This window comes from Crinia signifera, chromosome 1 (assembly GCF_055691185.1).
Source record: "Crinia signifera chromosome 1, ASM5569118v1, whole genome shotgun sequence".
Taxonomy (NCBI): Eukaryota; Metazoa; Chordata; class Amphibia; order Anura; family Myobatrachidae; genus Crinia; species Crinia signifera.
The window spans coordinates 297897589-297921728 of NC_139217.1; the positions used below are offsets into that span (position 1 = coordinate 297897589).

The window sequence follows — 24140 nt, forward strand, 5'->3', positions numbered from 1 at the left end:
TAAAAATAAAAGTTTAATACATACATTACACAAACACACTGATACTTACCTAGCTTGAGCCCGTAGGTAGGTCCCTGGGGTCCGTGGTTCCGGGGCTGAAGAGTCCGGGGTCCTGGATCCGAAGAAATCCATGGGAGACCTGTGGAAGGAAATCCTACTCACCAGGTCCTCTGGCGAAGATCCCGTCATCTTCTCTGTCTCCGTCGTAGTCCACTGCATCAGCCGCCGGTACCCCGCTCACGGACTGAGAGGCGCAGAGATGTTTCATCTTCCGTGCCTCTCATCCGAATGATTCTATTGGCCGCTAGGAGGCCAATAGAATCATTCGGATGAGAGGCGCGGAAGATGAAACATCTCTGCGCCTCTCAGTCTGTGAGCGGGGTACCAGCAGCTGATGCGGTGGAATACGGCGGAGACAGAGAAGATGACGCGATCTTCGCCAGAGGACCTGGTGAGTAGGATTTCCTTCCACAGGTTCCCCCTATGGATTTCATCGGATCCTGAAGCCCCGGACTCTGGAGCCCCAGCCCCCGGGACCTACCTACGGGCTCAAGATAGGTAAGTATCAGTATGTGTGTAATGTATGTATTAAACTTTTATTTTTCTGTGTTGTCAGTGTGTGTTTATTTAACTATTTCTTTTACTGTAGAACTACAAGTGCCAGCGGGCCCTTTAATGCCTCGCATGCTGGGACTTCTGGTTCTCCAAGTCCCAGCATGCGGGGGAAGCTTGCTGGGACTCATAGTTCCACAGTAAAAGACAATAGTTTATTCTGTACTTGTTTCCTATCTGGGCGCCCGCTAAGTTAATTGCGCACCATGCTATTCTCCGTAGAGAAATCTGATCGCATCGCACACATACACGATATTGAACGATGCGATGCGATCCGATTTCCCATAGGAAACAATGTTAAATGGCTCAATTTAGCCAAATTATCATAGGAACAATAGTAAATGGGCCAAAAACAGTAGTTGACGCCACCCCGCCATCAACGTGAACCCGAAGCGTGGCGAGCGCAGCGAGCCCGCGAGGGGCGGCGGTACGCGTCCTCCGACCTTTTCATGCCCTACTATCCACTAGGGCGTGGAGTGAGAATAGAATAGTGTGGCGAGCGCAGCGAGCCTCCGAGCCCGAAGCGTGGCGAGCGGACGCGGATACCTTCACAGGTAAACGCGTCCCTTTGCGGGCTTCCCAGGTGTCCGCGTCGCCATGGACACCTGGGAAGCCCGCGAGGGGACGCGTATAACTGTGAAGGTATCCGCGTCCCCTCGCGGGGCTCGCCACGCTTCGGGCTCGGTGGCTCGCTGCGCTCGCCACACTATTCTATTCTCACTCCACGCCCTAGTGGATAGTAGGGCATGAAAAGGTCGGAGGACGCGTACCGCTGCGCTCGCCACGCTTCGGGTTCACGTTGATGGCGGGGTGGCGTCAACTACTTTTGGGGGGACATTTCAATGTTCTGGGGTGTTTTTGGCCCATTTACTATTGTTCCTATGATAATTTGGCTAAATTGAGCCATTTCACATTGTTTCCTATGGGAAATCGAATCGGATCGCATCGTTCAATATCGTGTATGTGTACGATGCGATGCGATCCGATTTCATTACGGTGCCGTACGTAGAAAACCTGGGCGCCCAGATAGGAAACAAGTACCGTTTATTCTATTTTTTTACACTCAATCAGCCCGGTGACCACCGCACAGGGTCACCGGGGACAGCACCAGGCTTCAGCCTTGTCAGGTAAGTCCTGGAGGGGGGGGACCGCTTATTTGGGGGAGCGGGGGTCTCCACTCCCCCAGGCCAGGCTGACTGGTCAGTAGGGATGAATGTTTTGGCCGCGGGACCTTATCTAATAAGTGTCCCCCGGCTGTAACATTACCCTGCTGGCTGGTTTGGCCTGGTTCTTAAAATACGGGGGACCCCTAGTCATTTTGTCCCCCGCACCCTGTTTTTTAAAAAACCAGCGAAGCCCTATTTGTCGGGTTTTTAATACTAGCCCCGGCTCTTTCAGCCTGGTGCTGGTTACGGCAGTGGGGGGAACCCCTCCATCTTTACTATTATAAATGGGTCTTTAAACGGGTAAGTGGGAATGGGACAAAAACGGCTTTTAAACGGTAATTTACCGTTTCAAAGCTGCAGTGGGAAAGGGTCTTTATGGCTCTTACCCGTTTAAAAAAAATGGGTCTTTATCCGTTTAGGCAGTGGGAAAGCAGCATAACATAAGTACCAAGTGTTTATGTACTTAACATTCAAAATATTTTCAAGCACATTGATTTTTTTGTTGTTATTACTGTGCTATACTACCGATAAGGCTTGATGACCTTTATTTCTACTTACAGCTGGATATATTCTTTTTTTAGAAGAATATTCGCATATAGCGCCAAGGGACAGATTCTGAACTCTTTCAGTTATCTCCTTTTTTTGCTTAAAGACCAACAAAATGTGTTATCTAGACTGTTTTTAGCCCATACCTTGGACTCCCTTTATACAGAAAACTACCCTGCGATACTCCCTACTATTAAAACACCTATAAGATGGCATTGTCATTTAATTTTGTGGTCTGGGTGGATTGCGGTTCTCAAAATAAATCTACCAAGACTCATCTACTGGTTCCTAACTTTGCCTGTACAAGTTTACCAATACTGTCGAAACCTAGCATTGCCTAGAATGTATTTTTGCTAATTTACATAGGGCCACTACAAATGGGGATTGTGATATCCCTAATGTTACGCTGTATTATTTAGCTTCTTACCTAAGCCCAGCTGTTGCCCTTTTATGCTTCCCCCAGTCACAAAAGTTAGCCTCCCTACTCTCACTTCTCTGTATCATCCCACACCTAAAGTTTTGGGATCTCTGTACTAAGAGATACAAACTGTCTAGCAACCCATCTCCTCTCATTTCATTATGGTATAACCCCAATATTTCTGCTCTATTCTGGCCTTTGAGGACCATTTGAATGGTATTTTCATTTGGGTCTCCACTTTGAATCTTTAGGCAGACAGACCATATCTTATACATATATGTCTAGAATCCGTGTGTAACTGAAACACTGCCACCTGTTGGCAGCAAGTGAAACTACATCTTTCACACATACAGAAACACAGGCAATCACAAGGTAGCAGAATAGCTTAGCTGGTAATATATAGATCACACTCACACACAATATGGGGCAGATGTATCATAGCAGCGCTTATCGCGCCGCTATGATACTTCCTGCTTCGCCTCAATAGCGAGGCGAAGCAGGAAGGGACATCGACAAGATGTATTAACATCTTGTCTGCCGAAGCGGGGGAGCGTTAACTCCCCCCTCCGGCGATGTCCCTTTCTGAAGATAGCGCATCAGTTAATACTGATGCGCTATCTCCTGTCCCCCGGCCGGCCGCACTGGGCATGCGCGGGATCTCGCTGTTCACACGAGATCCCCAGCGCAGCCCACAGCTGACAGCAGGGACAGCGCTGTCCCTGCTGTTTAGATAGGGCTTCGCCAGCCTGATGCTGGCGAAGCCAAACCCGGCTTCGTGCGGAACGGTCAGCGATGCTGTCCGTTCATACATTCGGCCTGCTATCATTTTGATAGCAGCGCCGATATGGACAGGGGCGCATAGCGCCTCTGTGCTGTACCGCACGCTGGCTGCTTCATACATGGGGGAGAAGCGGTATCAGCGCACATAACGTGCGCTAATACCCCTTCTCCCCCATAACGAACGTTCATACATCTGCCCCTATGTACCTTGCTGCACTACAAATGTAAAATGTATTCTGCAATACCTGCTTTGACTTGCACCTAGCAATTGTTCATTGTTTTTCCCACTGCAGAGCTTTACTCCCCTACCATGTACTGTTCATTTTTTTATCGTTGCTACGGTACATTTTTGTAACTTTAAATATTTCAAATAAAAAAAACAATAATTCAAACCAAATGATTTTATCTCAGAAGTAAACTTTTAAGATACATTTTCAGTATTGAATCAGGTCATTCTGTGGTAAAAAAAGAAGAGGTTACTATATACATTTTCTTTCCCCTGTAGTTAAAAAAATAAAATGAATCATGATGGCAGGAGAAAGCAACTGTGTTCCAGAGCAACAGGCCAATCTGAGTTAGGTACATAGTACGGTTTTCGCTTTATTCAAGATTTTAATACTTTTCCTCATTAAAAACCAAGGCGCTAGGTTGAAGGCAAAACTACTATTGGCAGAAGCATTGCAATCAGTTCCATTCACCTGTCTGACATGGAAAAATAGCAGCAATATGTTCACGCTGTAAGACACCACAAAATCATCTGGGCATATTACCCGATGAAAAAACTAAAACCAATAAATAAAGTGCAGTATTGTTTAGTAGTAAATGTCACTGAGAAGGACACAGCCATACTGGGTTCATTTGGCAATACTGGCTGCAATTCTTCATTAGACATTATAGTATATCCATCATCTTTGCGTCCTCTTCCTCAGTCTGCTCCATGGATTTAAAGTGACTCAGATCAGTACTTTGACACTGTAGAATATCCTGTAATCAGAGTAAGAAACATCCAGAATGGAAATTACACTCTTGTGATTGCAACAAAAATATTTTTTTTTACTTAAAAATAAGAGCATTCATGAAAAGAACAAACCACATCTGGGAAAACCAGCAACAGGCATTTACACTACAATTTCTGGTTAATACCAATAATGGTCTCTCTCACTGGTATGCTGAGCTCTTCATTGGAGTGCTAGGTCAGAAAAATCTATGGTATTAGAAAATATATATATATATATTTATTTATTATTATAATTTTATTTATAAGGCGTCACAAGTGTTTCGCAGCGCAGTACAAAGGAACAATACAGGGAGACAAAGCTTGGCATAACATTGAATAAATAACAAAAATACAGTACAAATAAAGAGCACCACAGTTCAATACACATTACAGCTTAAATGTAAGTAGTGAGGACTCAATCAACATACAACTAGAGGCTTGATGCCAATGATGGAGATGAGTATGCGGACAAAGATGGTCACTGAGTGTTGGAGTATAGGAGAGCTGTGAGCAAAATGTGAAGAGAAGTGGGCTTTGACAACAGGAGGGAAGAGGGCCCTACTCGGAGGAGCTTACAATCTAGTAGGAAGGGGAGACAGACAGATTACAAGAGGTGCAAGCGAGTGGGTGGTGGTTAGATAGCAGGATGTAAACAGGCAAGGGTCGGAGAACCAGCTGGTTTATGCAGTGGACGGGTATGCTTTGATGAATAGGTGAGTTTTCAGTGCCCGTTTGAAGCTTTGCAAGGTCGGGGAGAGTCTAATGGAGCGAGTGAGTGCGTTCCACTGAAGAGGTGCAGCACGGGCAAAGTCCAGTACTCTAGCATGGGAAGCAGTGATCAGGGTGGAGGAGAGATGACAGTCATCAGCCGACCGTAGAGGGCGGGAGGGTGTATGAATGGAGATGAGGTTAGAGATATATGGAGCAATGGAATTAGAGATGGCCCTGTATGTGAGTGTGAGGTGTTTGAAGAGGATTCTGTAGGGGAAAGGAAGCCAGTGCAGATTTAGTTAAAGGGGAGTGGCAGAATTAGAGCGGCGGGATAGGAAGATAAGCCTGGCTGCAGCATTGAGGACAGATTGGAGAGGAGCCAGTTGGGATTGAGCGAGGCCGGTGAGGAGAACATTGCAGTAGTCGAGCCGTGAGATGACCAATGAGTGGATGATCAGCTTAGTTGCACTCTCTGAGAGAAAGGGCCTGATGCGAGCAATGTTGCGTAACTGAAACCGGCAAGAATGGGCCAGGGCTTGGATGTGGGGTGCAAAGGAGAGGGAGGAGTCAAGAGTGACACCCAGGCAGCGGAGTTGGGGAACGGGGGAGATGATGGTGTTGTTAACAGTGATAGAGATATTAATAGGGGGCATAGCTCTGGGTGGGGGAAAGATAATAAGTTCGGTTTTGTCCATATTCAGCTTCAGAAATCACTCAGACATCCAGGAGGAGATGGCAGAGAGGCAGTTGGAAACTTGAGAGAAAACAGTGGGGGACAGCTCAGGAGGAGAGGTAGATTTGGGTGTCATCTGCATAGAGGTGATATTGGAAGCCAAAGGAGTTAATGAGTGCACCCTGAGAGGAGGTGTACAGAGAGAACAGAAGGGGGCCAAGGACGGAACCCTGAGGGACCCCGACAGGAAGGATAGAAGGTGGTGAGGTAGAGCCAAAGGCAGAGACTGAGAAGGAATGGTTGAAGAGGTAAGAGGAAAACCAGTTGAAGACTGTGCCAGAGAGGCCAATGTTTTGGAGTGTGTGGAGGAGGAGAGGGTGATCCACAGTGTCAGGCAGCAGAGAGGTCCAAAAGGATAAGCAGGGAGAAGTGACCCTTGGATTTGGCTGACAGCAGGTCATTGGTGACTTTCACTAGGGCAGTCTCAGTGGAATGAAGTGGGCGAAAGCCAGATTGAAGTGGATCTAAGTCAGCGGGGTCTGTGTGGTGGCTGGGAACCAATTAACGCTATTTGCTGGGCAGCATCACGGGAAGCACTGCTGAATTTGAAAACATTTTGCAAAGACTGTCTGGACTCTGATTGGCTGATCTCAGCCAATCAGTGTCCGGCCAGTCTTTTCAAATTCAACATAGATGTGTGACCGCTTTGCTTCACCGCTGTCACACACCTATGAATCGGACCAACACATTGTGGGTGCTAAAAAGCACCAGCGATGTGCCGCTGATGGGTCCGATCCAACAGATTTAACCTGCAGCAGGTTCAATCTGTAGGGTCCAACCCGATGCTAACGGGACCACGCATCGGGTCGGATGAGGTGTCAAACACATCCGTTTTGGCCCGATTTCTCAGCTGGATAAGTCTTGTCTGGATCTGGCGAAATCGTCCCAAATCGGACAAGCATATGGGCACCTTTAGAAGCAGGAGCTCTGCTGCCAGCAGGGCAGGGAAAATAGGATTTATTTTGCACTATAATAATGCACCATATTTGTCTACATACAAAGTACATGCGATTATACTAAAGCATACCTGCTGATTACAACACTGTGTACCCATATGTCCAAGAAAAGATCTATTATGTCCCATTGCATTCTCATATCTTTGGGACTCAATGTGCATTCGAACTGTTGATTTGAATGCTTCAAGTTCACTTTGAAAAGCTTCAAAATACCCTTCTTCTTCTTCCTGCAAATAACAGTGTGTAATAAATGGCATTGTAAATAATATTATTAACAGTTTAGTATGAATTGCCTTGCCATTTCAACCACAGCACAAATATAATCTGAATTATGATTTTGTTAGCATTGTGTAATTCACTTCACTTTGTTTTGTTCCAACTCATTTCATTTGATTTAAATTCGCTCTGCCATTATTATACAGTTTTAACGGATATTCATGATTGAGCAGAGTGTGGAAAATTTGGCTTAGCTATTTGTCTTCTCTTTTTATTTAATAAGGTCGCTGGGAGGACCAAAACACATTGTACTACAGGTCACCAACACAGGAATCATCTTGTTCAGGAGGAGAGACCCTACATGCCAACTAGAGCTTAAGTGGCTACCGAAATCTCTGGGCATGACCACTGGTTAGACACTGCCACATCAGCAACACACCTGTTGCTGCTGCAGAGATTATAAGCAGAGCCCCAGAAAATAGGAGACAGGACAACTCCTCTTGGGAGACGCTCTGTGGTTGCTTTAAGTGGTGGTGTACCTGCTGCTAACTTGCAGGGACCCATTGTATAAGTAAAATTTCTGTGTCTGGCAACCTCCCCTCCAGAGTGTCAGATGTTCTAAGCTTGAGAATGCTGATTCTGGTGTGGATCCTCACGACTGCTGCTACATCTGATGCCAACTCACCGTTCCGTGTCATCACAAATAGCGGAAACCTATTAATTATTGCAGGCTTGGGTCTCTGCTGACCGGTGGCGAGTGCTGCTCATGCAAAATGGTTACTGCAGAACCATCAAGACTTAAAAAAGAAACCTTCACATGTGGTACATACCAGAAATATTTGCAATGGGAATTTTCATACATCAGAAGAGACTTCCTTATCATCACTGACCCAGATCTTAGTTCTCGCAATCATAGCCAATATTCTGGGTGTTGATGAATTTACAGACAATGTCTAGGTCGACACACTGAGTTTTTTTTAATAAAATATTTTTAACCCATCTTATTTTTACATGTCGAGTTATCTTAACTTAGCACGGAGTGTTCATTGTAGCACCCGGCATCTTTCAAAACCCAGTGCAGTTCCTCTTCCCTGAATAGGGTTTTGCGCTCTGCTGTGGTGTTCCTAGCACAGGTATGTTCTGTATATTGCTGCTGAAATACAGACCACAATGCTAGAAGCACTACAGCAGAGTGCAACATCGCAGGCAGGGAAGACTGGTTGGAAGATCCTGGGTCCTAAAATGAACATTAAGCAAGTAGATCTATTTTTCATTAGTGGAAACTGATAGTGCAAACACATCAGGTGAAATGTCAAGTAAATGCATTCTATATAAAAAGGTACTAACTTTGGCTTTTTGGAAAAATAAGCGAAAACATCCTCTTGGATCCACGCTACAGCTCTTCGCCATTTCAATAATAAACTGCATAACAACTGCTTGATGAGCAACTTGCTCCATAAGTGCTTTCTTCTGCAAGTATAAAGAAAAAAATAAAATTATACTTGGCAGAGAGCTACATACTAATACAGTATCACACATAGGGCCTGATTCTGGTTGGTTTGCAAAAGCACACTCCTTCTTTAATGGACAAAACCATGTGCACTGCAGATGGGGCTGATTTATCAGGTGAAGAGTTACATGCAGTGGCGGTTTTTACCTATGGGCTGCAGCCTCGCAGGTAAAATCTACCACTGTTTTCTGCTTAAGTGGAGACAGATGCAGTGTGTGAGACTGCTCTAGCTTCAGGGTGACTGGCAGTGACTTCCTATTGGAAGTCTGACCTGCCATTCACCCGAGGCAGTCCCATTGGGTGGTGTTCCCTCCCTCCGGGACGCCTCTACATGGGCTGCTGAGTGGCAGGCCATAAAAACTGGGTTCTGCGCATGTGCAGTACGAGGACGATACTGCGCCGGACCCAGGACCCGGAATATGTCCATAAAGGGTGGGGGCTAGCGCATATGCAGTACTGAAGAAGCTACTGTGCATGAACCGGCCCCGCGACAGGGACCAGCGGCCGGAGCCTGGGATATGCGGCGACAGCTGGAGGTGTTTACGAGCGCAGCGGTGGCATTGGAGGGGGGCCCACATCGCGGCAGCCCCCCTCTTCCGCAGAGGTAAGAGCCACCGCTGGTTACATGGCAGAGACACCAATGTGTGTCTGCAATTAACTTCCCTCACAATTCGAACAACCACTTCCAATTTATATACAGAGCAATAGAAGTCAACTTCCAGCATGACCAATATTCATAAGTTGTTTTGATTGTTAGTGGACGATGCCACCTGTGCTGCATTACTAATCTAACTGCCACTGTTATGTTGTGTGTGAGGACAGCTTAGCTTGCCACTAGGTGACAAAAAATAATTGTTTGCAGCACTAAAGTATCATATAAAGGTACTATAAAGTCAAGTTGCCACTTAGGGTGGTATTTATCAAACCATGGAGATCAATTAGAGAGCGATAGCTAGCACTAATCAACCAGCTTCTAAGGCTCATTATAAAGGCCGTGTTTGAAAATGTTAGGTGCTCATTGGTTAGGGCTTTATTTTTCTCCACTTTTATCTTTATGCTTTGATAAATATCCCACTTAATAGTAAAATGTAATTATATTTGTTTCATCTATATGGTGAATAACCAATACAGTAGATAGCTAAAAGGCCAAAAGATGTTAGCAGTGCCCAGTATAGCATGTTGATAGCATGGTGAGAATACCTGCTCACTTTCTAAATGGTAACACCACAGCAGGAGATATCTGGCAGTTTCTTCACACACAAGATCTGGGTACTCGGACAGGAAGCACTGGCTGTCATTCCATCTGCTGAGCATTCCTGGCAGGGAGGCACACAGACAGCAGTCAGTCACCCACACGTACCAGCAAAACTAAGGTCATCAGCACAGACTATAGGATTAGAAAGGATATAGGGCCAGATGTATCAAGCTTCAAAAAGTGATAAAATGGACAGTGATAAACAGCCTGCCATTCAGCTCCTAATTGTCATGTTATAGGCTGGGTTTGAAAAAGGACATGTAGGAGCTGGTTGTTTATCACTCTCCATTTTATCACCTTTTGAACAACAAGTCTTGTTATCAGTATAATATACTGCAATGTTGTACAGGATTTTCTTATATTGAAAGCGCTGCCCACTGATAACTATTTTACTGCCTACAAAAATGGGGTAAATTTACTAAAGCTTCTAGAAGTGAAACGTGGGGATGTTATTGTTCATAGCAACCATTTAGATTCTAGCTATCATTGCTATAATGCATTCTAGAAAATGATAGACACAATCTGATTGGTTTCTATGGGCGACATCCCCACTTTTGACTTTTAGAAGATTTAGTCAATTTACCCCTATGTCTTATAGAAACATTACGTTGTTAGAACAAAGTCTGATTTGTAAAGTAGTCTAGAAAATCCAGATGCAACACACACATTATTTTAATAATCTTTATATCAAAAGATGAAATTGTAAAATACAACATTGCTTATTTTTATTTGTAATAAATTGTAGGACAATATGGTATGTATACAGGGATAAAAGAAGATTCTACATACCAAAGTGCCGAATTTTGGTATCATATTTCTGTAAAAAAGATTGAGAGTCATCGTCTACCTCTCTGGTTTTAACCTGATTGATAAAACTCTGTGGGAAAAACAAAAACAATTAGAGTAAAGGGAGAAGCCCATTCCTTATTATCCAAATGAGCACCATCAATGCAAAAGTAAAGGCTCCAATGGAAAACACACAATTCCATTTCATAAGACTAAATCCTCCTCAACTTTTTTTAGGTGAATTACTGCCAGTTACCACTAGAGGTCACTTGACAGACCAAATTGCTTCTTAACAGAAAGTGAAAACAAAATGATATGCTTCAAACTTCCTGGATGTGGAGATAAGGAGCTGTGAAGGCAGAGATTGGAGGTAGGCACAGATAGGGACTAAAGGTGGCCATACACACGCAGATTTATCTGCAGATCTGTCTGGTTGGAACAAAAATAAGGAATTTGGTACTCACCGATAATTCCCTTTCTCCAAGGCAGCAGGGGACACTGCAGTCATAACGTGTGGGATAGCATGGTGTACTGGAGGAGTCGGCACTTTAAGAAAATTTGAATGTGGCTGGCTCCTCCCCCCTTCTATCCCCCCCAGACCTCAGTCTTAAAAAACTGTGTCCGCGAGAGGAGATGATAGGGCAAGCAACCGACAGGAGGAGGATACTGTCACTCAGAGAAAACAGAGATTAGGCCAACACACATTGAAAAAACAGCAAATATGTATCAACAGACACACTTGTACATATAGAAACATAGAAAAAGAAGAACTTTTAACAAACATACAATTGCATGTTCACCCTTTATGTTAAAGGTAAGTACAATTTCTGTATGGCAGGAAGACTAGCGCTGGGTGGGCGTGCAGTGTCCCCTGCTGCCTTGGAGAAAGGGAATTATCGGTGAGTACCAAATTCCTTATTTCTCCCTCAGCCAGCAGGGGACACTGCAGTCATAACGTGTGGGAATAATACCCAAGCACTACTCCCGGGTGGGAGAGCCCTGGGATTCCTGCAACACCGCCCTTCCAAAAGATGCTTCAGAAGTGGCAAAGGTGTCGAACCTGTAAAACCGAGCGAAGGTATTTGTACCAGCCCAAGTGGCCGCCCTACACACTTGTGCAAGGGAAACCCCCCTAGCCAGGGCCCAGGACGTACTTACCGACCTGGTGGAGTGGGCTGATATGGTAGCCGGTGCCTGTCTTTGAGCCTGCACATAGGCTTCCTTTATGGTCAGGCAAAGCCAGCGGGCCAGCGTTTGTTTCGAGGCTGGCCATCCTCTCTTTTCGGCTCCATACAGGATGAAAAGATTATCAGATTTTCGTACATCTGCCGTACGTTTCAGATAAATTCGTAAGGCCCGAACTACATCCAGCAACTTAGATTCTCCAGATAAGACTGGAATCACGATGGGTTCATTTACATGAAATGCCGAAACTACCTTTGGCAAAAAATCCTTTCGGGTCCTTAGCTCTGCTCTGTCTTTGTGGAAGATTAAGAAAGGAGCTCGGCAAGAAAGAGCCCCAAGCTCTGATACTCGGCGCGCCGAAGCTAAAGCCAGTAACATGACCGTCTTCCATGTGAGATATTTAATGTCTACCGAGGAAAAAGGTTCAAACAGGTCTGACTTAAGGAAGTTCAGTACCAGTGGGAGTTCCCATGGCTCTGTAGGTGATACAAACGGTGGTTGTATTCTCAGTACTCCTTTTAGGAATGTTTGCACCTCCGGGATAAGGGCTAACCTTCGATGGAAAAAGATAGAAAGGGCAGAGACCTGTACCTTTAACGAGCCCAACCGGAGACCGGAGTTTAAACCCACCTGTAGGAATTGTAGTAGTCTGGACAAATGAAATACAGCCCTTGGAAACTTCATGGACTCACACCAACGGATATAGGCCCGCCATATCCTATGATAGTGGGCCGATGTGACCCCCTTCCTGGCCTTTAACATGGTGGGAATAACCGAAGATGGGATTCCCCTCCTTTTTAGCAGATTGGCCTCAATAGCCAGGCCGTTAAATGCAGATGACTTAAGTTTTGGTAACCGAATGGTCCTTGTTGAAGTAGGTCTGGACGCATTGGGAGGCGCCAAGCGTCTACTGACAGGAGCTTGAGGTCGGAGTACCACGATCTCCTCGGCCAATCCGGTGCCACTAAGATGACGGTTGTGTCCTCCCTCTTTATCTTTTTGAGGACTCTTGGCAGAAGAGGAAACGGAGGGAAAATGTAGACAAGTCTGTATGGCCACCGAATGGACAAGGCGTCTACTGCCGCCGCCGCTGGATCCAGTGACCTGGCGCAATAGAGAGGCAGCTGATGGTTCAGTCTGGAGGCCATCAGATCTATCTGTGGAGTCCCCCACCGGAGGGTGATCTGATGAAACACCTCCGGATGGAGGGCCCACTCCCCTGGGTGGAAATCTTGTCGACTGAGATAGTCCGCCTGCCAATTTTCCACCCCTGGGATGAAAACTGCCGAGAAATCTGTGGAATGAGCCTCTGCCCATTCTAAAATGGGTCGAACCTCTCTCATGGCGGCACGGCTCCTTGTGCCCCCTTGCCGATTTACATAGGCCACTGCTGTCATGTTGTCGGACTGAATCCTTATTGAACGTCCCCTGAGCAGGTCGTGTCCCTGCAACAGGGTGAGTCTGATGGCTCGCAACTCCAGGATGTTTATGGGGAGTTTGGATTCTTGGAGTGACCATCTTCCCTGAAACCTGTGGTTCAGGGCCACTGCTCCCCAGCCTCGGAGGCTGGCATCCGTCGTCACTATGGTCCACGTACAGGGTCTGAAACTGCGGCCCTGCAACAGATTCGGGGTATGGAGCCACCACCGAAGAGAGGTGCGGGCTTTTTGTGACAGGGTGATTCTCTTGTGGATCTGAAGGTGTGATCCCGACCACTGGGATAACAAATTCCCTTGGAACTCCCGTGAGTGGAAGCGGCCGTATGGGAGAGCCTCGAAGGAGGCCACCATCAACCCCAACAGGCGAGTACAAAGATGTGCAGAGACTCTGCGTAGAAGCAGGATCTGACGTACTCTCGACTGAAGGGTCCTGATTTTGTCCATTGGAAGGAATACCCTTTCCTGGACTGTGTCCAGTATCAGACCTAGGAACTGAAGTCTTTGAGACGGGTTTAGTTGTGACTTTCTGAAGTTTACTATCCACCCGTTTTGTGTTAGGAAATTGCAGGTCAGAAGGGCATCTGCCTCTAACTTCTGTTGACATGGCGACTTTAAGAGGAGATCGTCTAAGTAAGGTATGATGGTCACGCCCTGTAGACGAAGAGCGGTGACCATACAGGCCAGCACCTTTGTAAAAACCCGCGGGGCGGATGAGAGGCCAAAGGGTAAACCTCTGAACTGGTAGTGACTGTCTTGGATGGCGAACCTGAGGAATCTCTGATGTGGTTCCCAAATGGGGATATGTAAGTATGCGTCTTTTATATCCAGGGAAAGAAGATATTCCCCTTTTTCCAAAGATGTTACTACTGAACGAATTGACTCCATTTTGAACTTGTGATAAAACACAAATTCGTTTAGGTTCTTTAAGTTGAGAATAGGACGGACGGAGCCGTCTGGTTTTGGCACGACGAAGATGCTTGAGTAATACCCGGTTCCCCGTTGATGAGGTGGAACCGGGATGATTACTTTTGAGAGAATGAGAGACTGGATGGAGCCGCAGAGAGCTGAGGCTGTTTCCACACAAGATGGAAGGCCTATTGGAAAAAATAAGGTTGGAGGTGGGGCCGTGAACTCCAGTTTGTAACCCTGAGTCACTATCTGGAGTACCCAGGCGTCTTTGCAGTGGGACTTCCAAGTGTCTGCAAACAACAACAGCCTGGCGCCCACCTCGGGATCCCCCAGGTGAGCAGGGAGACCGTCATGCCACCGGTTTTTCAGTGGCCTTCTGGTCTCTAAGGGAGGAAGTGGCTGAGGGTTGTGCTGTTCTAGCACCACGTCCTCGGCGGCCTCTGTAGGATGAGAAACCTCCCCTGGACCTACCTCTAAACCCTGCGTTACCTCGAAAGGACCGAAAAGTAGGAGACACAAATGGCCTTTTTGCAGCCGGAGCAGAAGAAGGAAGGAAAGGCGACTTTCCCCCCGTTGCCTGTGAGATCAGCCTATCTAGATCTGGACCAAAAAGCATGTCACCCGTGAAAGGAAGGCCTTCCACAGCCTTTTTGATCTCTGGTTCGGCCTGCCATGAACGCAGCCAAACAGAGCGTCTGGCCACCACTGCGGAGGCCGAGGCCTTAGCTCCTAAAACTGAAATATCAGAAGCCGCTTCACCTATGTATGAAGAGGCATCCCTGATGCACTCTGCCAAGGGAAGTAGTTCATCCCGCGGAGTGTTTTGTTCTAAACCAGTGACAAGGTCAGAAGCCCATTTTTCCATTGCTCTGGCTACCCAAGCAGATGCCAGAGCAGGGCGGAGCAGAACTCCTACATTTGAATAAATGTTCTTAAGAGAACTATCCAAGCGTCTATCCTGAGATTCTTTTAGGGACACTGCCCCAGGTATAGGGAGTGTGGTTTTCTTGGATAGGCGGGATAGAGACACATCCGGAGTGGGAGGGGTCTCCCATTTTTCTCTTGAGCTATCTGAGAAGGGGTAAAGGACCTTTAATCTCCTTGACATTTGAAATTTTCTGTCAGGAGATTTCCAGACTTTTAAAAGAGGGTCATCTAACTCCTCTGAGTCTGGGAAGGTTAGGGGGTGTTTTTGAACTCTACCAAAAATAGATACCTGAGGTGGTGCTGAGGTATCAGCAATCTGAAAAGTGTCCCGAATTTCTCTGATCAGGCCTTCCACTCCCTGCACCTCATCTTCTGGAAGGTCATCCCCAATAGGATCCTGAGCCAGATCTGGAGGAAATTCCCCCTCCTCTAAGGGGATACAGTTATCAGTGTCGTCTGCTAGGACTATAGCCGGCACTGCTCTTCTCTTCACTGGAGGTGAAGAGGGTCTAGTTTGGGAGTAGGAAGATACAGACTGTTTTAGGGAGTCAACCGACTGAATAAGGGATGAAGCCCATAGTGGCTCAGTAGTAGCAAGCTGCGACAGGTGAGAGTGAAAAACTTCCCTGTCCTTTCTGGAAGCCTCCATTTCAGCTGTGAAGTTAGAAAGGAGGGTCTGTAACACATCCCCAGAGTTCTGGGTGGTATCCTGAGGCCCAGGGGAACTAGGAGTAACAGCAACCTGCACCCTTGCAGCGGTCTGTATACGTGTATAGCAAGGGCCACAAAGGGAGACACCCTTAATGTGCTGCGTGTACTGCTGCTTGCAGTCCTTGCAAGTGTACACTTTTTGTGCAGCCTTAGAGGAGGTAGCCCTTCCTGCCATATTAGTGTAGACAGAAGTCCCCCAGAGCAACTACCCCTGTTAATCAACACACACACACACACAGTCACAGGCGCTCTAAGCACAGGTAAGGCAGAGGCCTGAGAGAGAACAGGGAGAGAGGAGCCAAGCCTTCCCCCCGATTGTGTTGAACTGGGGATATTCCCCTGACTCACAGTACTGCTGAGGTCCCTGGGGATGCGCTGAAGCCCAAACAGGAGCCGGTACACCGGGACTGCAGGGTTGATGCTGCTTTACAGTAGCGGAGAGATGCTGCGCTCCGTGTAATGGCGTCGTCTGTTCAGGAGAAGCACGAGGGAAGCACCGCCCTCCTGACGCGTACGCTTCCCGCGCCGATCTGCTGGGCGGGAACCTGAAGCCAGCCGCGTCAGCGCTGCCGGCAACCATCAATGGCTGCGGCCGACTGACACTCTCCCCAGCCAGTGCGCTTCTGGCTGGCCCCCTTTCTTTGTGTCCTGGAAGCCGGGGGAACGTAGCCTTGGACCCGGACGCACGCCGCATGCAGCTGCGGCGGGTCCCCGGAGCGAAGCTCCGGTGGCTTGGGAAGCAGAGGAAACACTGCGTGCAGTGTCGACTGCTCCCTTCCAGGATTCTTCGTTGCAGGCAGACCGTCCTGTCTGCCTGTCTCTATTAATAAAAATAGTAGAAAATAAACAAAATTAAATAAAAAACCTAATCTCCCAAAGGAGACTATTGCCCAGGAGACCGACTCCTCCGGGCACTTTTTTAAGACTGAGGTCTGGGGGGGATAGAAGGGGGGAGGAGCCAGCCACATTCAAATTTTCTTAAAGTGCCGACTCCTCCAGTACACCATGCTATCCCACACGTTATGACTGCAGTGTCCCCTGCTGGCCGAGGGAGAAACATGGTTATGGATGAGAGCAAATGACAGTTGACCATTTGCTTGGAAATGATGGAAAACTAACAAACTGTCACTCATCCATAATCATGTTTTTGTTCCAACCAGTCAGATCTGCAGATAAATCTTACTAGTGTATGGGCACCTTAAGCCTGAGGTAGCCAACTCCAGTCCTAGAGAACTACCGACAGTTAATGTTTTCCAAATCTCCTCACAGAGGGGTTTATTCTGATTCACTTGGAAAGGCAGAATCTCTCTCTAATGCACTACAGGGGCGCTGATGTAACATGTGGAGAGAGAGAGTTAGATTTGGATGTTTTATTGTTTCTGTGCAGGGTAAATACCGGCTGCTTTATTTTTACACTGCAATATAGATTTCAGTTTGAAGTACACCCCGCACCTAAATCTAATGCTCTCTGCACATGTTACATCGGTCCCACCTGCAGTGCCTATGGTTTTGTCCATTAGAGAGTGATTGTGCCTTTCCCAGCGAATCAGAATAACCCCCAGAATCACAAGTGAAGTAATTAGCTCCACCTGTGGATCTTTTAAAATGTGTCAGTGAGTAATGAGTGCACCTGTGAAGCAGCTAGGTTGTCTGAAAAATGTGAACTGTTGGTAGCTCTGGAGGACTGGAGTTGGCTACCACTAGACTAAGCTGTCATTTTGACAGGCTTTTAATTAGGATTTAGAAAAATTAATGAATTCAAAGTATCAAGGTCAAGGATAGGAACTCCGTTCCTATATCAGTCGCTGTTTCTGTTCCCTAGGTAGAAAATGCTATTTTTCAGCACTGACAAATTCACCCAGCTGCCTATTGTAAATTGTTGATATTATGTATACAAAGAAATATAGTAAACATGATAAAAACAAAAAAAATTTCATATAGGGAATATGTATAAATCACAGAAAATATGCTAAAAGTTAATAAAAAAACCTCTACAAGTTGTGTTCTTTATGTCCTTTTTTGTGTCATTTATTCACAGATTTTGGGCGGTATTCAATTTGAATACCAGCGACGTGCAGCGAATCCTGTTTAGGATTCGCTGCACATTCGCCACTGGTCGCCGCGTTCCGGAGCCTCGCCGGATCCGGTATTCAATGAGTCAGGTGCTCGCTGCCCCTGACCGGCGAATATGAGCTCCTGCGGCGAACGCTGCAGGGAGCCTGAGGACGGTGGCAGGCAGGGAGATGGAAGTCTCCCTGCCTGCCCCAGAACGTTTGTGGGGGGGAGGTGGGCTCCCCGGGTGCCAGGCAGCACAGGCTGCCCCCCGGGGGTGCCAGCAGGGGACCGGGCATATTCACTACACCCGATCATGAATATGTAATGATCGGGTGAAGTGAATATATGAATATCTAATGAGTGGCTAGGCTTCGGCCCCCTGCTGGCTGCTCTGTGTAAAAAAAAAAAAAAAAAATAATACTAATTTTTTTTTTTTATTAAATATATATTCATGTGCTTACAGCACATAAATAAAAATAGCATGCCCCTCCTCAGAATAAAATTCCTGATTTTTTGACACCAATTGTAAAAAACAAAACACTTTATTTTAAAAGTTCACCTTCCACTTCACCATAAAAAGATAGCGATTGCTACTCTGTGAATCATGGCGAAAAAAACCTTGAAATGTATTCGCCATCTGGTCTTCGAATAGGGTGATTCACCGTTTTAGTCAGAAATTCGCCTTACAGCACAAAATAGCCATAAAAACCTGGCGAATCAGCCTCATTGAATACCACCCTAAGTGATTCATGTGTTCAATGTGGGCACAAAAATGGAGCAATTCAATTGTTGCTTTATTTAGACGACTGTTAGTAGCGTGGGTGACATTAACATGTCAAAGCCTCCTAAATGTGTGCAAAGTACAGACTAGGACTAAACTAGGATTTTAAACGGTATTAGATGATATTCCCTGTTAAACCCTGTCTATTTGAGCATGATCAACGCAATAATAAAATTAAGATCAGGCACATAAAAACAATTGAATCGTCCCTCTTGTGTACAAGAATGGATAAATATGCAATTCATAGGAGCTTCTTTGCCTTCAAATGTTTAAAGCAGTAAAGTTATTCAGTCAACAAGTACACCCTCAAAATTAAGTTATAAAAAGTAGTATATAAAGTGCAAACCTGGTGCATTATACTTTAAAATGTTAATAAACTCTTAAAAATGATACTACAATACTGACAATGTATTCAGATGACATAACAAAACCATTTTATCACATTAGATACTGAACGGTCTCACATAAGCCTGTAATTAGATCATCTCATGTTCATGCTTTTGCACACTGGGATGTCCAGGACACACAGCGGAGTGTGTTCAGTTTTCAGTGTTGCCCTTGGCCCCTAATCATATCCACCAAATCCACCTGGGTCTACTGTAGTCCCTGGGGGGTCATGCTGTGCAAAAGAGCAAACATCAGATGATCGACAGATCAGTAGCAATAACCTACTTATCGTGGCAAACTAATTTTCTTTATATTTTATTTTAATACATAAATAGGGATGCTTTAATAGATTTTCTAAGAATTAAAAAAATGTATATATAATTGCAAGGTTTAAAATAGGCTGGCACTCTGTAAATAAGCGAGAACATGAAAATAATAATGCCTCAGGCTGGAGCGCCCTCTTTTCTTTGAATCTGCTTATTTTGAGGATATACTTTCTGACTGAAAATCTGTACTTTAAACATCCGAAAAAAAGGAAAAAGAAGCTCCCATGTGCTGCAGTTTACTATGGGAATGTTTTAAAACATGTTTTATGTTTACACATATTTTCTAAGCAACAATTTTGTTTGTAATATTTACTGTATACTAATTTCTAGTGGGTAAACGTTCTGGGCACTAACATCTGCTATAGGGCTTCATTTTTTTGTTTTTACACTGTTACAATGTTTTCTTATCTGTTAAAAACAAACATCAGTGTTAGGTCAGCAATAGCTATTAGGCAACTCAGCCCCCAATGTATGCCTTCACGTCTGTGTGACAAAAGAAGTTTGGAATATAACTGCAAGTAGCAGATACCATAGTTATTAGTATGGCTGACTAAACAAGCTATTGCTGCTGTCCAACAAGCCCCATCCACAGCCCATAAACAACTATTTAGTTTCAATTAGGGTTGGCCGTCAATAGCTCTACAATTGATGGGATTAAATATTGGCTAGAAACCATTGATGGTTTGAGTTGCATGCGCAAACCACGACTGACATTAACCATAATAGCATAGATATGAGATTCCGCACAAGGATGTACATGTACATTGAGATAGATATATATATATATATATATATATATATATATATATATATATATATATATATATATATATATATATATATACACATATACATACATACATACGTTACATACACACACACACACACACACTTGCTGGGGTTGGAGCGGCACTCTCAGCAGAAAGAAGGAACAGGTACACGTTGTTAAATGAGCGACGTTTTAACGTCCTTTATTTGGACATTTTCTTCAGGCTGTTGATCATTTGAAAGAAACATGGCTTTATACCCCTCCGTGCTAAATTGCGTCACCTGCCGCCACGCAGGGCGGCGCGATGCGCATGACATCATGAAAGTGCTACCATCACCATGGTTACGTACAAAAACATACCCCCCATTTACTGAAATACATCGCAAATGGGACAAAAAACATGAATGACAGTAAAGGCAGACATACTGCTAAGGGGCAATATAAATACACTGCGGCGCATGTTTTAAAAGCCGCAAACATACATAAATATAGTGACAATCAGTAATTACGCTAGACATGAGTACACTTATAACACTCACAAAGTGAGAACCTATATATGATGGCATGTAAAGGAGCCCAAGAAGGCTCTTAAATACAAGGGGATGATGACTAAAGGTGTAGCAAAAATATCAAAAATACAGAAAGACAACAATATTTGAGAGATATTTTGAGGAATATTATAAGGAAATATTATAAAGGTTATTACTAATGGTAACGGTATAACCTGGATAATGAATTATTTATGAAGAATTCAATTTAATAACCACTAGTAGTCAACGACTAGATTTCCAAAGCAGATTAGACACAGTGTGTTACTTCCGAGTTATGTGCCGGTCTATTTGTTTCGTTTTCCGCGTCCCCTTGTGGGGCTCGCCACACTATATAAAATCAACTCCATGCCGACATGGATAGTGGGGGTATGAGCGCACTAACTATAGTGGGCGCCCAACTAACATATAAGTACCATGATTTTTTTCTTGTTATATGTATTAATGTTAATAAAATAATTTTGTACATTTTTATCCAAGCGCTCCCTTTGTTAATTAAATTGACTCTGACCATTAGACTTTCTCTTGCGGAAGGAATTGACCCCCTCCCACACACACCCCTAACAAACACCTTCTCTTTCCTCCCTCTCCTCTCCAAGGCTAAGCTCTCCACTGTCTCCACCTAAGGTATGTTCTTGAACGGTATTAGTGATGGATGTGGAAGCATTACAGTTTAACAAGGGTTACTGTATACTGGAAAAATATTACTTGTAGTTGGAGGTCTTTTAAAAGTACTCCTTAGTGGGCCGGATGTGGGCCATGTTGGTAAATAGAACCTCAACTACCAAGCAAGGTGCTCTTATACTTTTCAGTTATGTTGAAGAACAAGAGATACAGAAAGGCTTATTTAAAGCTAACAATATATGTTACTACAATACGTTAAGGTTTTGTCCAACTATTAAGGCCAGAAGTAAATTCAGACTGTGACTGATGCATAGTGATTGGGTGCAGACAAATGACAACCCTCCCTTTAAAAGACAGCTGTCATAATTAACACTGCGTAGCATATTACAGTACCTTATTAAATACATCTTGACTAAAGGCATCCGAAGAAGACATTCCACAGTTCTCACCCAGTGGCAGAGCGGCTTCTTTCTGCCTCCATTCTTCTTCGCTACGTTGCAATTCTGACACCTCGGTCTGGGCCTTGGCACATTCTTGATCTAAGGATTCTGAATTATGAAGTGCCAAACTGTTCAGTTTGTGCTGAGCTTCTGCCAAGCTCCACTTACATGCCACGGATCTTCTGGCACCCTCATAATGCTGTTGGCAAGGCAAATCCATGCCACTATTTATAGTTCTTTTTCTCTGCAAATAAAAGTTGCTTTTGTTAACCTAGTAATATGGCATATTTTTCTGCATTATAGGTATCAAGATTTATGTAACAAATATGACTGTGCAGTCAGTGAGATCTTTCAGATTTGTATATTTTAATGCCATCAGGAATCTATAACTATTATTATCCTTTATTTATATGGCACCACAAAGGGTCCACAGTTTTACAGAGCACATAAACAAACTCTATTAACAAATCAATAAAACAAAAGGAAAGTGGCTTGCACTGGGTACATACTATGCCCACAGATCAACACATTTGGCAAGCATACACACTTAACAAGTGGCCCCTCATTAGGTCTAACCAGACAGCAATGATGAGTGTGGCTACACCTGCACATGTATTGCCAATTTAACCATTTAATGACACCATTATACCACTTTTACACCAAAACGCTGGGTCGCACCTGGGTTTTAGGACACAGCTCCAACCCGGCGTTTGACCCCTTTTACACCAGCGCCCCCCGGCATAATGCCGGGCTGATGATGCCGACAGGCGGGTCCTAATCCGGCACTTGGAGAGGACATCATCTCCAAGCACCGGGAAATCTGGGAAAGCTGCTGGGATGTCCCCAGCCTCCGTCCATGAAGTGAATGCATGCCGCACACAGACATTCATTCACCTCCTCCCCTGCTGTCTGCATAGTACATTAGCGGAGGCTGTATGCGCCCCCCTGCCCAACCTCCAGACTGACCACCGGACTCTGCGGTGGGGAGCTATTGACTCCCCCAGTGGTGAAAACGGGTCCCGGGTCAAATGACCAGGACTGCCCCTGAACCCAGGTCTCACCCATGTTCAAGCCAGAAAATTTCCTGAGTTGAATTGCTGCATAACAGAACCCGCTTTTTTAACCCCCATTTACATCAAGCAGGTTGAATCGGCACAGTCACACTATGGGGGGTGGGGGTCTTAAGGTGGCCATAAACATGCAGATTTATCTTCAGATCTGGCTGGATGGAACAAAAAATGACAGTTGACCATTTGCTTGGAAATGCTGGAAAACTGTCACTCATCCATAACCATGTTTTTGTTCCAACCAGCCAGATCTGAAGATAAATCTAAAGGAGCCCATACACGCTCCGTTTTTTGGCTCCGTTATGTACTTTTAAAGTTCACATCGTATCGGATCGCATGCTTTGTGCATGCACTGCGATCCGATACGATGTGTAGCTAGTACAAAAATATGTGCAGCACATACTTTTTGTACCGTACTATGTGATACACGGGAGCGCGCATCGCATAGTACAGAATGGAGCCGGACACAACAGAGCGTGTATGGGCTCCTTTACTAGTGTATGGGCACCTTTAGCCTTGGAAAGAGATATGGTGGATGGAGATAAAGTTCCAGCCTATCATCTCCTAACTGCCATGTTACAGACTGGTTATGGAAAGTGACAGTTAGGGTCTGTTTGGTAGTTTATTTATCTCCACTTTACCTCTCCCCAGGCTTAGCACATCTGCCATGTGCGACAATTATACATAATTGTGGTAATACATAGTAAGTAAATTATAAATATAAGTAACTGAGGGTATCTCATGGTCCAATATATACTTCTGCTACTAAAATACTACTTGTGGAGGGCAGTTTAGTCCGCTCCTTAAAACTCTGCAGCACATATTCTTCTGTATCACAGCGCACAGCCACCACAGATCCGTTAGGTCTCGGACATTATTAAAACGATCTTTTTTTTTTTTCAGGACACACACTTACCAGATAGCACGAAACAACATCGAAAGGGGCAGACAACCGGACGTGTAACACACTCCCTTTCCGGCGTGCAGAGCCAATAGTGCACAACGCTCAAAACACCCAAATCTTGGCTGCTGCTATACTGTAACTGGACCACAAGAAAGATGGCGGTGCCTATACAAGTACCTCAACAAAAATGGCGCGGGGAGCGGCACGCAGAGTTGTGCGTAATGACGGCGTAAGGCGGCCGTTACTCGCGGGTCGCAGTGTTTGCGTTACCATGGAAATGAGACGCTTCTCAGAGGATATACAGCTGCCTCTGTACCTAGTGTATGTTCAGTCATCTATCTATCTATCTATCTATCTATCTATCTATCTATCTATCTATCTA

At 45.2% G+C, this 24140-nt stretch overlaps 2 protein-coding genes across 4 annotated transcripts in view; one reads left to right on the forward strand and one right to left on the reverse strand.

Annotated features, from left to right (window-relative positions):
- Nucleotides 1-3910: 3910 nt before the first annotated feature.
- CDC37L1 (cell division cycle 37 like 1, HSP90 cochaperone) lies at nt 3911-23938 on the reverse strand. The gene is made up of 7 exons (XM_083186009.1): nt 23771-23938; nt 21741-22031; nt 10690-10777; nt 9846-9961; nt 8483-8605; nt 6991-7146; nt 3911-4506 (listed from the first exon to the last, which is right to left on the reverse strand). The coding sequence occupies exons 2-7, from the start codon at nt 22005-22007 to the stop codon at nt 4414-4416; spliced, it is 843 nt and encodes a 280-aa protein (XP_083042135.1). The 5' UTR covers nt 22008-22031; nt 23771-23938; the 3' UTR covers nt 3911-4413.
- Nucleotides 23807-24140, forward strand: part of SPATA6L (spermatogenesis associated 6 like) — a 130655-nt gene continuing 130321 nt past the window's right edge. For all 3 annotated transcript variants that reach the window (XM_083186006.1, XM_083186007.1, XM_083186008.1), the window contains exon 1: nt 23807-24079. The gene's annotated coding sequence lies outside the window, so the exon portion shown is untranslated. The remainder of the gene's footprint in view (nt 24080-24140) is intronic.